The sequence below is a fragment of the Sorex araneus genome, chromosome X (assembly GCF_027595985.1).
Source record: "Sorex araneus isolate mSorAra2 chromosome X, mSorAra2.pri, whole genome shotgun sequence".
Classification (NCBI taxonomy): domain Eukaryota; kingdom Metazoa; phylum Chordata; class Mammalia; order Eulipotyphla; family Soricidae; genus Sorex; species Sorex araneus.
The window spans coordinates 327,683,923-327,696,053 of NC_073313.1; the positions used below are offsets into that span (position 1 = coordinate 327,683,923).

The window sequence follows — 12,131 nt, forward strand, 5'->3', positions numbered from 1 at the left end:
TTGGGGGACCTAATGTGGTACCTGGGAATCCATCCCAGGTCAGTTCTATGCCAGGCAAAATCCTTAACCCCGCACTATCTCTCTGGCCCTAGCCCAGGACTCCTTAAACTTTAGCCATTCCCATCTCCCTTTTCCCTGGAGAAACACATCGTGGGTGAGCACCGCCAGAGACACCTCAGATTCATTTCACAATTGATTTTTAATTCATTTATGATCATGGTGTGTTCAAAAGTCTTTTACTGTTGCCAATGTTTCATTTAGAGTTATGAAGCTAGGCCCCAGACCTAGTGGGAGTGTGAATTAGAGTAAAAGGGGTCAGTACTTCACTAAAATTAAAATATGCACACAAAAAAAGAAAAACCAAGGGACAATTCAAATGTCTGTCAGCAGGCTGTAAGATAGTACTGTGGGAAGACACTTGCCTTGAGTGACTGAGTTTGATCCCCAGCACTATATATGGTCCGCTAAGCCCTATCAGGAGTGAGTTCTGAGCACAGAGCCAAGAGAAAGCCCGGAGCACCATTGGGTGTGATCTAAAGACCAGCAAAATAAAATAAATATCCATCAATAGGGCAGTGATGCAAAACAAAAGAAAAGGAAAACTATGAGTTCTGAAAAGGGGCCATCGCGATGGATGGGCACCTGACATGCGTGCAGCCAACCCAAGTTTGATCCCTAGCATCCCATATGGCACCCCAAGGATAATTACTTAATGGAGGGCTAGGAGTAACCCCTGAACATCGCTGGGTATACCCCTCCCTCCCAAATAAAAAGAAATTAAGTTCTGAAGATCATATTTTAAAAGAATGAGGTAAAGGTGGAAACAACCCAAATGTCCATGACAAATGAGTGGATAAACAAAATGCAGCATGTAGAAAAGGATTCAGCCTTTAGAAGGGATGATATTCTGATGCTTACTGCAATGTGGATAAACCTCAGACATGCTCTAAGTGAAACAGGCAGACACAAGACAAAGACTCTGTGACTGCATTTACAAGCAGCTTGTAGAGTCGTGAAATCCGAGGAGACAGAGGAAAGTGAAGATTAATGGGAACTTGGGGCGTCGGGAGCCAGAATTATTGCAGAATGACTGCAAAGTTTCAGTATGTGAAAATGGAGGCACTGATTAATAGTGTTGATAGTTACACACATTACAAATACTCAAAGCCAACTTTGAGTATTTAAAAATGGTTAAATACTTAAAAATGGTTAAAATGGAGGTGGGGCTCAATTGGTATAAAGTATATGTCTTGCATAGTGAGACAGACTTAACTTTGATTCTCAGCACCACGTGCCCCCTTGTGGACCTGGTGACCCCAAGCACAACCAGAAGTGACCCCTACAATTAAAATAAATAATTTAGAGTCCAAAGCAATAGGACAGAGGTAAGGTGCTTGCCTTGCATAAGGACAATCTGGGTTTGATCCCCGGCTGAGGTATTATAGTCCGCTGAGCCTGGCCAGAAATAATTCCTGAGTACAGGGCAGGAATAAGCCCTGAGAATCTCCGGGTATGGCCCCCCCAAAAAACCCCAACAGAACCCTTTATTACTTAAAATGGGAAGTCCATGTTATGCATATTTTCTAGAATTTTAAAAATTGATATTGATGGTTGTGTTTTACTAAATAAATATTTCCAAGACATAATGCAACACTGCACATAAATGTACAGATGTAAATACCTACTAGGCATTCAGAATGGTAGGAGGTAGGGTTTAAATCTGTGAAGGGATAAAGCTTGGAACTGATGCGTAACGAGGATTTCCGCCTCCTCTGTGTTTCAGTCTTTGGAAAGGAGAGTTCACTCATGTTTTGCCTTAGGATTTGAAATTAGTAAAACTTCTAAGATGACCCCTGAAAAGAAGCACCAACTACAGACCTGAGCTCTCTCCAGGGAGGGAAACAGTGCTTGGGGGACACTTTTTATACCCTTTGAAATTTGAGCTACAAAACATAACTATGTAAATAAAATGTACAACTAAAGTCAATAGTTAGAGAAACATTCCCCAGTTTATACTAAATTCAAAGCAGCCAACTTGTCCTTTGTAGTTCGCATGAGTTATTCTTTCACTTCCTTCTTCCTGTCCTGCCCTTCACCCTTCCCCATGCCAGGGGCGCCCCAGACTGTCATTGTTAATGCCCTTTTCCTGTGGAATCATGTTTTCCAGACCGCAAAGAACTTAATACCTCACCAGTGTCCCGGCTGTGGCTCAATTCTGTATCACAGCAACACTGAGTGATAGTGGCCAGCCCTTTTCATCCCCAAGTTCTCAGACAAGTCAGCGCCAAGCCAAAGGGAAAGATGTCTAAGTTCTGGTCCTGGCTCCGTTCTCTGTGTATCTGTGCAGAGGTACACCTCACTCAGAGTCACAGCCTGGAAAACGGGCATGAGAGACCCCCAGCCTTTTCCACAGGGCCGCCCTAGGGAGAGGGGAAGAAAGGGAAGAGACGGCCTCGTTGACAGTCCTGTGCTCTGTCCCGGGAAGGGCCTCGTCTCCCGGCCTGGCACCTGTCGTGACGCGCACCCTGTGCTCACCCCTAGGTATGTGCCTGTGGGCATCATGTTCCTAGTGGGAAGCAAGATCGTGGAGATGAAGGACATCGTGGTGCTGGTGACCAGCCTGGGGAAATACATCTTTGCATCCATACTGGGCCATTTCATCCACGGGGGAATTGTTCTGCCACTTATTTATTTTGTCTTCACACGGAAGAACCCGTACAAGTTCCTCCTGGGCCTCCTGACACCCTTTGCAACGGCATTTGCCACCTGCTCCAGGTGAGTGGTTTGGGGGTCCCCCTCACTGCCCTGGGTTCCCCTGATCTACAACCAAGTGAGTCCAGTGGTAGGTGCACAACCCGCACCTTGGCCATTTTATTTCCAATTCTAAATCAGTCTCCTCTGATTTTATTTATTTTGGTATTCGCAGCTTTTATGAAAGTAGATTTCTGGGGTGGATTTCTGTTTCAACCCCTACTCTCTTGAGGTTCCCTCACTCCCATCTCCATCTTGCTTTTTTTTTAGAGGCCACTCAGAGCTTTAGGCCACTCAGCCTCTAGGTCCCCACCCTCACTCATCAAATCTCTGAGTGAAAGAGAGTAGCCACATGCCTCAGAAGGCCCGTCAGGAGAGTTTCTAGAATGACACCTGCCCAGTTCTCCCTGTGGAGGCAAGGATTGGTGCACGACTCTCTGGCTGTCCACAGCACTTGTTATCTTGCTTGGCACAGAGCCTGCACCTTGTCCTTGAAAATCCACCGTCACGAGCATGGTGGGCTTTCCAAAGCTGCTCACGAAACGCTTCTCAGAGCATTGGAAGTAGCATGATGTGTCATTCACGCGTTACATTTCTATGTCGAATGCATCCTTTTTTCCATCTCACATGGCAGCAACAGGGTAAAAGGGATTTAGGGGGGCGAGTTCCTCTGGCCTGGACAGGAGCCAGTCTGCTTCCCCAGAGCACTGTTTCTCCTCTGGGAGCAGACTCGGACAGCAGCTTGTTCTTACAGCCCCGGGCTCCCAGCTCCTCTTCCCAAACGCCCAGAGCCATTTCTGCTTCTGAGCCTCCAGGGAAAAAGAATACAAAACTAAACACCCTGGTTTACCTTTCACTTTGGAGAGGAAAAAAAAAAATGTCAATAGAGGAAATGCACGGAGAGAGTAAATAGTTCTTTGTTTTCTTAAGAATATTTTGCACCAAGAGGTAGTGTGTGGTTCTTTAGGAATTTGGAGCAGGTGGAAGCAGATAATTAACAAACAGGGGTACTTGTAGAGAGTCATATTTTGAATGCTTTGGGAGCTGATAAAACTCCGTGTTGTGATGGAAACCTTGAGACAGTTCTGATTCCCCACCCCATCGCCCCCCCCACCCCAGCAGCCCCATGTTTTACGGGATGAAAGGTGGGTCCGGAGCTCTGCCGCTGTGGCTGCTGCTGTCCCCCAGCCCAGCTGAGTGACAGGAGCCTGGTGAGGGTGCACTGTGCTCAGCACCCGTTGCCTTCCCACCTCCAGCTCAGCAACGCTTCCCTCTATGATGAAATGTATCGAGGAAAACAACGGTGTGGACAAGCGGATCGGCAGGTTCATCCTCCCCATCGGGGCCACCGTGAACATGGACGGGGCAGCCATCTTCCAGTGTGTGGCCGCCGTCTTCATCGCTCAGCTCAACAACGTGCAGCTGAACGCCGGCCAGATCTTCACCATTCTGTGAGTCCAGGCGCCTTCCCCTTGCGTGCAGACCCGGCCAAACCAGGTTGAAAACCACATTTCCCCCTTGATCCAGGCAGAAAGCAAAGGAAGATGGGGAAGGGATCTCCACCGCTCAGGGACTTAACCTGCAGAATCTGGAGCCCTGTGGCCTTCGGTTTCTGAGCCAGGGTTGCACGTTCTGCCTGTTCTGCTGCCCATGCCACGCTGTGTGTGAATGGCTGACCATGCTCTGCTGTCCCCTAGAGTGACCGCCACAGCATCCAGTGTTGGAGCAGCTGGCGTGCCCGCTGGAGGCGTCCTCACCATCGCCATTATCTTGGAGGCCATTGGGCTCCCCACGCATGACCTCTCTCTGATCCTGGCTGTGGACTGGATCGTGTAAGTAGCAAGTCCCGCGAGTACCCAAAGGGTGTGTGTGTGGAGAGGAGGGACAGAAAGAAAGCCAAGTGGTGTCTGATTCTCAGTTAGCCCTGGGGCACCCAAGAAGCGCATGAAACACACCCCCTGCCTCCTGAGAGTGTGGCTGCCCCACCCCACCTCCCCTGTTGCACTTGGTGAGACAAGATTGAGAACAAAGAAAAGTTCAAAGACCCACAAAATGGGAGTCAAAGACCCGTAAGTGGCGGCTGGGAGGACAGTGCTTAGGGTTCGTGCCTGGCATAGGCCCCACCTGAATTCAGTTCCCTGTGTGGTCTTCCTGAGCCGCACCCCCCCCCCCCCGCGCACGCACACACACACACACACACACACACACACACACACACACACAGAGCCTGGGTATCCCTAGCACCACGTTACCGGGCCCCCACAGTGAGCTGTCAGCCTGCCTAGCCTAGGAAGACTCTCCAGTGGGCCCCTAGGCCGCCTACATGCTGCTTGAGGGCACGCCTCCCCTTAAAGCAAAGACCCATAAGTGGCACTGATGACCATAAAATATTGTTACCAGGAGCTTTTCCTGCAGCATCCAGGGATGTGGGGCCCGGGCCCCTGTGTCCGTGAGTACTGTTGCTGCAGGAGAGCCCTCGGGCATTGCAGCAGTGTGCAGAGTCCCCGGGAGTGACTGTTCTTGACCTGGAAGCAGAGGGCAGGGTGCCTGTCTTACATACAGCTGACCTGGGCTCAATCCCTGGCACCCCGTATGGCCCCCGGAGCCCCACCAGAACCAGGAGTAAACTCTGAGCACCTTAGGGTGTGACCCAGATTTCTTTCTTTCTTTCTTTCTTTCTTTCTTTCTTTCTTTCTTTCTTTCTTTCTTTCTTTCTTTCTTTCTTTCTTTCTTTCTTTCTTTCTTTCTTTCTTTCTTCCTTCCTTTCTTTCTTTCTTCCTTCCTTCTTTCTCTTTCTCTTTCTTTCTGTCTTTCTTTCTCTCTTTCTTTCTTTTTCTCTTTCTTTCTTTCTTTCTTTCTTTCTTTTTTTCTTTCTTTCTTTCTCTCTTTTTTTCTTTCTTTCTTTCTTTCTTTCTTTCTTTCTTTCTTTCTTTCTTTCTTTCTTTCTTTCTCTTTCTTTCTTTCTTCCTTCCTTTCTTTCTTTCTTCCTTCCTTCTTTCTCTTTCTCTTTCTTTCTCTCTTTCTTTTTCTCTCTCTCTTTCTTTCTTTCTTTCTTTCTTTCTTTCTTTCTTTCTTTCTTTCTTTCTTTCTTTCTTTCTTTCTTTCTTTCTTTCTTTCTTTCTTTCCTTCCTTCCTTTAAAAAAAAATCATCTAAGGAGTGATTTCTGTGAGGGAAGAGAAAGTGAACCCCCTGATGCCATGGACCCAGGAGATGACATGGGTGGGGGGCAGTGGTCTGGATCCCCACCTCCAGGGCCTCAAGGATCAGTGCACTGTTTCTGGTGTGATGTTTTTTTCCAGGTAGAAACAGTATCTGTTTCATGGGGAGGCCCAGGCATGGTCCTACTGTTATGACAGGGGATGTTTAATAAGATAGTGTGTGCTGGGGGCTGGAGAGATAGCAAAGGGGTCTTGCCTTGAATGCTGCAACCCCCAGTGCAATCTCTAGCACTACAGATGACCCCCTGAGCAACGCTGGGTATGGCTCAATCCACCACCCCCCCCCCCCCCCCCCGCTCACACACACACCCCCCATCCCTCGACTCACTGAGTAAAATGTCAATCCTGGAACCCAGACGCCTGGTATGAGTCGTGGCTTTCCCGTGTGCTTGCTGTGTGACACGAACTGCCCTGTGCTTTGTTCTGCTGTCTGTCAGATAGGAGCGCAGGGCCCTGCCGGAGACCAGGTCCGTTCCCACTGGTAAGGTGGAAGCGGAGGACCTGGTTCTGGAGGAAGAGGCCTGTGGGCAGCAGCAGAAGCTGAGCCCGGTCTGGCCACCACACCTGGGACTAGGGTCTCTGGCCTTTTTCTTCCTAAGCCGGGAAATGCAGCACAGACCCAGACAGCTCAGCAGGTCCCAAACTGGTGAGGGGGACGATGTCAGAACAGAGTCGGGACCCCATGTTCTTTGCTCGCCTAGCGTCACCCCTGCAGGGATGTGGCAGGTATGGAAAGAGTGCATGGCCGGCACGAAGAAAACAGGGCCCAGGGCAGAGACCTGGAGTCACGCCCTCCCCCCCACACCCCCCAGGCCACCCCCAGTCCCTGAGCCCTCAGTTCCCACCCTGTCCGATGACACAGTGTTTCCTACCAGTTCAGGGAGAGCCACGTTCGGGGGCTGTTCCCGGGGAGAAAGAGCCGCCATTGGCCAGCAGCCACAGGCTTGCTATTCAGCAGACGCCAAGTTCTCACGAGAAAAAGAAGGGGAACTGCCACAGGCCGTGAGGTCGAGTGGGAAGGAAGCTGTTCAGACTGCCCGTGGCCTTTTCCTCAGAGGTTGTAGGTCGGTGTTTGCAGGCCCCAGAGAGATGTCCTGGGCTTAGTTACTGCTGCCTCGTCCAGTGCTGGGAGGAGCTGAGATGATGCTTTTTTTTTTAAATTTTTTTTCTGTATTAAATATGAAGACACCATGATTTACAGAGTTATTCATAGTTGTATTTTAGCACATAGTGTCCAGACACCAATCCCACCACCAGTGTGCCCAGGTCTTCTCCCACCCCCGGTCAGTCTTCTTGGTCGGCACATTTTCAAGTTTGATTATTGCAGTTTAGGTCTTCTGCTTGTAATACTGTTGGATCTGTAGTTCACTGTTTTCCTCCATCTCCCACAGGAAGGCGCATTCTTCCAGGAAAGTGAAAAAGATGCTAAGAAAATTGTGTGTGTGTGTGTGGTGTGTGTGTGTGTGTGAGTGAGTGTGTGGTGTGTGTGTGTGTGTGTGTGTGTTTGTGTGTGTGTGTAGGGGGGGCGCTCCCCTGAGAACTCCAAAGCCCAGGCCTCATGCTGCCTCTCTGTGCCCCCAGGGACCGAACCACCACTGTGGTGAACGTGGAAGGGGACGCCCTGGGCGCGGGCATCCTCCACCATCTGAACCAGAAAGCAATGAGCAAAGGGGAGCAGGAGCTGACCGAGGTCAAGGTGGAAGAGGCCGTCCCTAACAGCAAGTCGGAAGAGGAGACATCACCCCTGGTGACACATGGCCCTGGGGCCCGTGGCCCCGCTGTGGAATCCAAGGAGTCGGTTCTGTGACAGGGTTGGCCTGCCAGTGAGGGTGGCCCAGCCTGTGAGTCCAGCCAGACCCCAAACATCTGTCTCCCACGGACCTCCAGCTCCCCCAGCCTCATTTTGGCTCAGTCACCGCTTCAAGGATGACCTCCTGGGCCTTCCCCGTGGGAACTGGTCACCAAGAGCCAGGACACTCACCCTGACACTGGGCCCGGCCGTGTCCCAGGGTGCTGTGTGGGCACCCTGCAGCTGCCCTGCCTGGAGAAAGAGCAACTCCTGGGGAGCAGGTGGTTAAAGCTTGGAAAAATGCAGCTGGATTCTTCATTTTGGCCGGGCAGCTTTGCTTTTGGGTGCTTTCTGGGCAAGCCCCAGGGTGCGGGGTTGGTGGCAGTTTCCTGTCACACTGCCTGGTAAGCTTACATCACTGGGAACCACCCCTCCCTCCAACCCCACAACCCCCCTCACCCCAATCTTTCTTTCACCTTGGCTGAAAGTTGCTGAACTGAGGAGCTTGGACTTGATGCTCCAATTCACTGTGGCTGCCTGTGGTTCCTTGGGGTGGATATGCGGCACATGGTCAATTTTGAAGGAACCCCCCCACCCCTACCCCCACGAAGCCGGGAGCATTGCTGGGGTCTGTGATCAGTAGCATTCAGAAAACAACTGGAATTTTGAGGTCAAAAAGAAGAGGTGCAGGGGGAGAGGCAGGGGAGCACTCTCTCCGGGACAGGACAGTTGTTCTCACTCTCAACCCTATCCCAAGGCCGCTTTATCCTCTGCACTCTGACCTGGCAGTAGGCCAGCAAAGGGCTGCCTCCTCCAAGGAGGGGTGACATGGCACCCCACTCAGGACCCTTTGCTGGTTAACCCATCTATTTAATTCAGCCAGAGACACCCCCCCCCACAATATGGCAGGAATCCCACCGCGCACACCCCACCAACCCCTGCTAAAGAGCCTCCAGATCTAGCTGCAGTCAATTTCCATGATGAGGTGTTCCCCTTGGCTCTTACTCAGAATTGAGAAAATCTGCCAAAGTCTGTATTGCCCCAGACCCCTGCGGGTGCAGGTTGAAATCAAGGTGGTGGCAGAGGTGGTGTGTTTGTGGGGTGGGGGGGTCACCCCAGAGCCCCAGGGACGCCCTAAATGCACTTACCTGCTCCTTCAGGGGGGGCGATCTGCATCTGTCCTTATCTGTGGGGTGATCTGCAGCCAATCCCTGGCCCCGCTGTACCCCGTTTATGAAGTGGGGGCAGATGTCACCTTCCTCTTAGCTACCTCAGAGGGATTGGGTGAGGTGAACAGAGAGGATCCCCGGAAGCAACCATTTCACTTCGAGGAGAGCCAGTGCAGACACCCCCCCACCCCCCAGCAATTCATTTTTTTTTTAATTTTTAAAATTTTTATATGAATCACCGTGAGGTACAGTTACACTTACAAACTTTCGTGCTTACATTTCAGTCATACAATGATCGAGTACCCATCCCTCCACCTGTGCCCATTCTCCACCACCAACAATCCCAGTATCCCTCCCACCATCCCCACTCCTTCCCCTCCCCCCAACCCTGCCTCTGTGGCAGGGCATTCCCTTTTGTTCTCTCTTCTTTTGGATGTTGTAGTTTGCAATATAGGTATTGAGTGGCCATCATGTTCCGTCTATAGTCTACTTTCAGCTTGCATCACCACCAAGTAACAGGTGCTTGGAGGGCCCGCTCTGGATGGGAGATGCGAATTCATTTCTTATTTCTTACCGAAGTGAGGCCTTTTCCCCGTATCCTGGTCGCGGGGCTCAGTTCTCCGCGCATGCTCACACCCAGGTTCCTCGGTGTCCTTGGATCAGCGGCAGCCTCTTCCTGCAAGCCCTCGGGTCTGGGTGCATTTCCTGCCCCTCCTTCCTCCACAGCTCCGGGCATCTACTCTCCCATGGTTCCCAGGCAGCTTCTGCCCCCAGCAGGCCATTCCGGTCCCCTGGCTCTCAGCCTCCCTCTCAGCATCCCCTTGTTCCCTGTAGCGACAGCCTTGTTCTCACCAGGCCCCGCAGGACAGATGGTGAAGCTTCATCTGTCTGAGGGAGGAGCCGGGACCTGCTTGGGGAAGGTGGGAAGCACCCAGGGTACTCTGAGCTGAGCAGAAAAGTCCAGAAGCCTCAGCCCCATAGCCCAAGCCTGAGGCTGACACCCAGCTGCTCTCGCAGGGAAATAATCCATATTTGAATCCAGGCCGCACTCAGTCTGTCAGGCTTCCGCGCAGCTCTCCTCCCCGCTGTCCTGTGGCTGTACCTACCCACATACACACCGAGCTTCTGTGTGTACACACTTACCAGTAACGGTTTCAGCTCCAGTGCGAGCAAGTTGGAGCTTGGATGCAGGGGACCAAATTGCCAAGTGGTGTGGCTTTAGCGAGTGGGTAATTTTCACGAGGGGCGGGGGGAGGGGCAGGGGTGTATGTGTCTAGAAATGATGCTTCCAGACACCCCACCCCACCCTCTGATGCTCTCCCCCTTCCCCTGAGAGGCAAGCAAAGGAGGGAGAAGGTGGCCTGTTCCCCCTGCTTTTCATCCCATCCCATGAGAGGGATACGACCGGGGACACAGGCGGGTCTGAAGATGTGTCTCCCAGTGCCCTCTGCTAACCTGCTATTGTAAATACTGCTCGTCTCTTGCTGTTTTGTACATGTGACACTTGCCTTAAAACATAGCATTTCTCACAAATGAAAACAGTGTTTCTACCAGCACCTGGCTGTGCCTTTGTTCCTTTCTTGGGTTTTGAAGCGCCTTGACAGGTGGAACTTTGGCTGGTTCTGGGGATGACTTGCAGGAGACCAGATTGTTTCTTGCTGCAGGCAACAGGATCACCCCAGGGGCTGCCCCAGCAGTACTGGAGGCTGCTGGATTAGGAGCTGCCTGTGGCTCTTGTCAAATGTGAGCATTTTGGCCATTTTGTCTCACAAACATGAAGTCTTGTTAGTACAGTGAGGTCTTCAGCCCCAGCCTGAGCATCTGCAGGAAACAGGAGTCCAGCTGGAAGCATGCATGCCGAGTGTGTAGAGTTACAGCAGTGTGGGGCCCTGGCCTGCCAGGCTCCACCATCCTCAGCACTGCCACACCCAGCCCTTTTTTTATAATCTTCCTTTCAAAGGACACTGCATTCCAGCCCAATTGGGGAATCTACAAGTTTCTTATAGGATTACCCTGCAAGCTCACACTGGAAGCCTTCATCTCCCGACCTCGGAGGCCTCTGAAGAAACTCTGACCTGGGTATTTCCTTCTCATCAAATGGTACGAAAACCGGTTTTCGTTTCTGGGCAAGGTCCCAGGGGAGAAGGAGAGAGTTTGCACAGTGAAGGGCCTGACGGGACCTGTCACGATCGGCAACTTGGACTCTCACCCTGGAGTGTGGCTGACTGGTTTCTCTCTCCTGGAGAGTGTTGGTTAATACCCAGTGGTTCAGCTTCTCACGGTAGCCAAAGCAAAAGGAGTGGGAACCACCTCCACCAGGAAGCAAAGCGCAGATCTGTTGGGTCACCCAAGTCTCCTGGGAGACATTTCCGATCCCTCTGTAGCCTCGTTGCTGTGACGTGCAAGGGGAAGACGTGGAGCAGGAGGAGGCAACTGTGCACACCACCGCCTCGCTCCTGCCTGGGTGGAGGAGCAAAGTGGTCAGTGGGTGAGTGCCCGGGTCTGGCAAAGCCTGCCTGGGCCCCCCACTCCTGCCTAAGGCCGCCACCAGACCAGGACCCACTTGCATTCACAGCATGGAAGTTAGCCCTGGGGCCAGAGAGACCGTACAGCAGTCACCTTGCAAGTGGCCGACTGGGCTCAATCCGTAGCAACTCCAGGAGTAATCCCTAAAGTCAGGAGTAAGACCTGAGTGCCAGTGGGCATAGCCCTAAAACCAGAAAAAAAAAAAAGGTCTCTCCCACCCTAATTTTTAGGGATCCCTGTACTGTAACTGTGGGGATAATATGCTCTTCTCAGGAAGAGTTGTCAGTTTCCAACCTCCACCCAGATTCTAGGATCTTTGTCTATCTTGCAGAAAGGAAGTGTAGAAGATGAGGTCTAGCAGAATGATTTTGCTGAGGAAAGAAAGGAAGAGAGTCCTGTAAAGGAAAGTTAAACAGCCGGAGCAGGGGCACGTGGGTGACTCCTGCATGGAGTGGCCGATTCTATGGAAGCGGATTCCATAGGGCCCTTTCCCCAGCTGCCTTCGTTGGGGCTCTCGGTGGTGATGAGTGACTGTGAGGGGCCCAGAGAGACAGCACGGGGTGAAGCGTGTGCCTCACATGAAGCTGATTCCAGTCTTTAGTCCCTCATGTCCCCCAAACATGACCAGGTGCAGCCCCGGAGCCCCATCCCGGCACACCAGAGGGAACTGAGCAATC

The 12,131-nt window shown here is 51.7% G+C and overlaps 1 protein-coding gene across 1 annotated transcript in view; it reads left to right on the forward strand.

The window, feature by feature from the left end:
• Positions 1–10,484, forward strand: part of SLC1A4 (solute carrier family 1 member 4) — a 30,024-nt gene extending 19,540 nt beyond the window's left edge. Inside the window, exons 5-8 of the mRNA XM_004609177.2 lie at positions 2,542–2,775; positions 4,008–4,202; positions 4,449–4,583; positions 7,552–10,484. Of these exons, the coding sequence (XP_004609234.2) occupies positions 2,542–2,775; positions 4,008–4,202; positions 4,449–4,583; positions 7,552–7,777 (790 nt within the window). The 3' untranslated portion in view covers positions 7,778–10,484. The remainder of the gene's footprint in view (positions 1–2,541; positions 2,776–4,007; positions 4,203–4,448; positions 4,584–7,551) is intronic.
• The last annotated feature ends 1,647 nt before the right edge of the window (positions 10,485–12,131 follow it).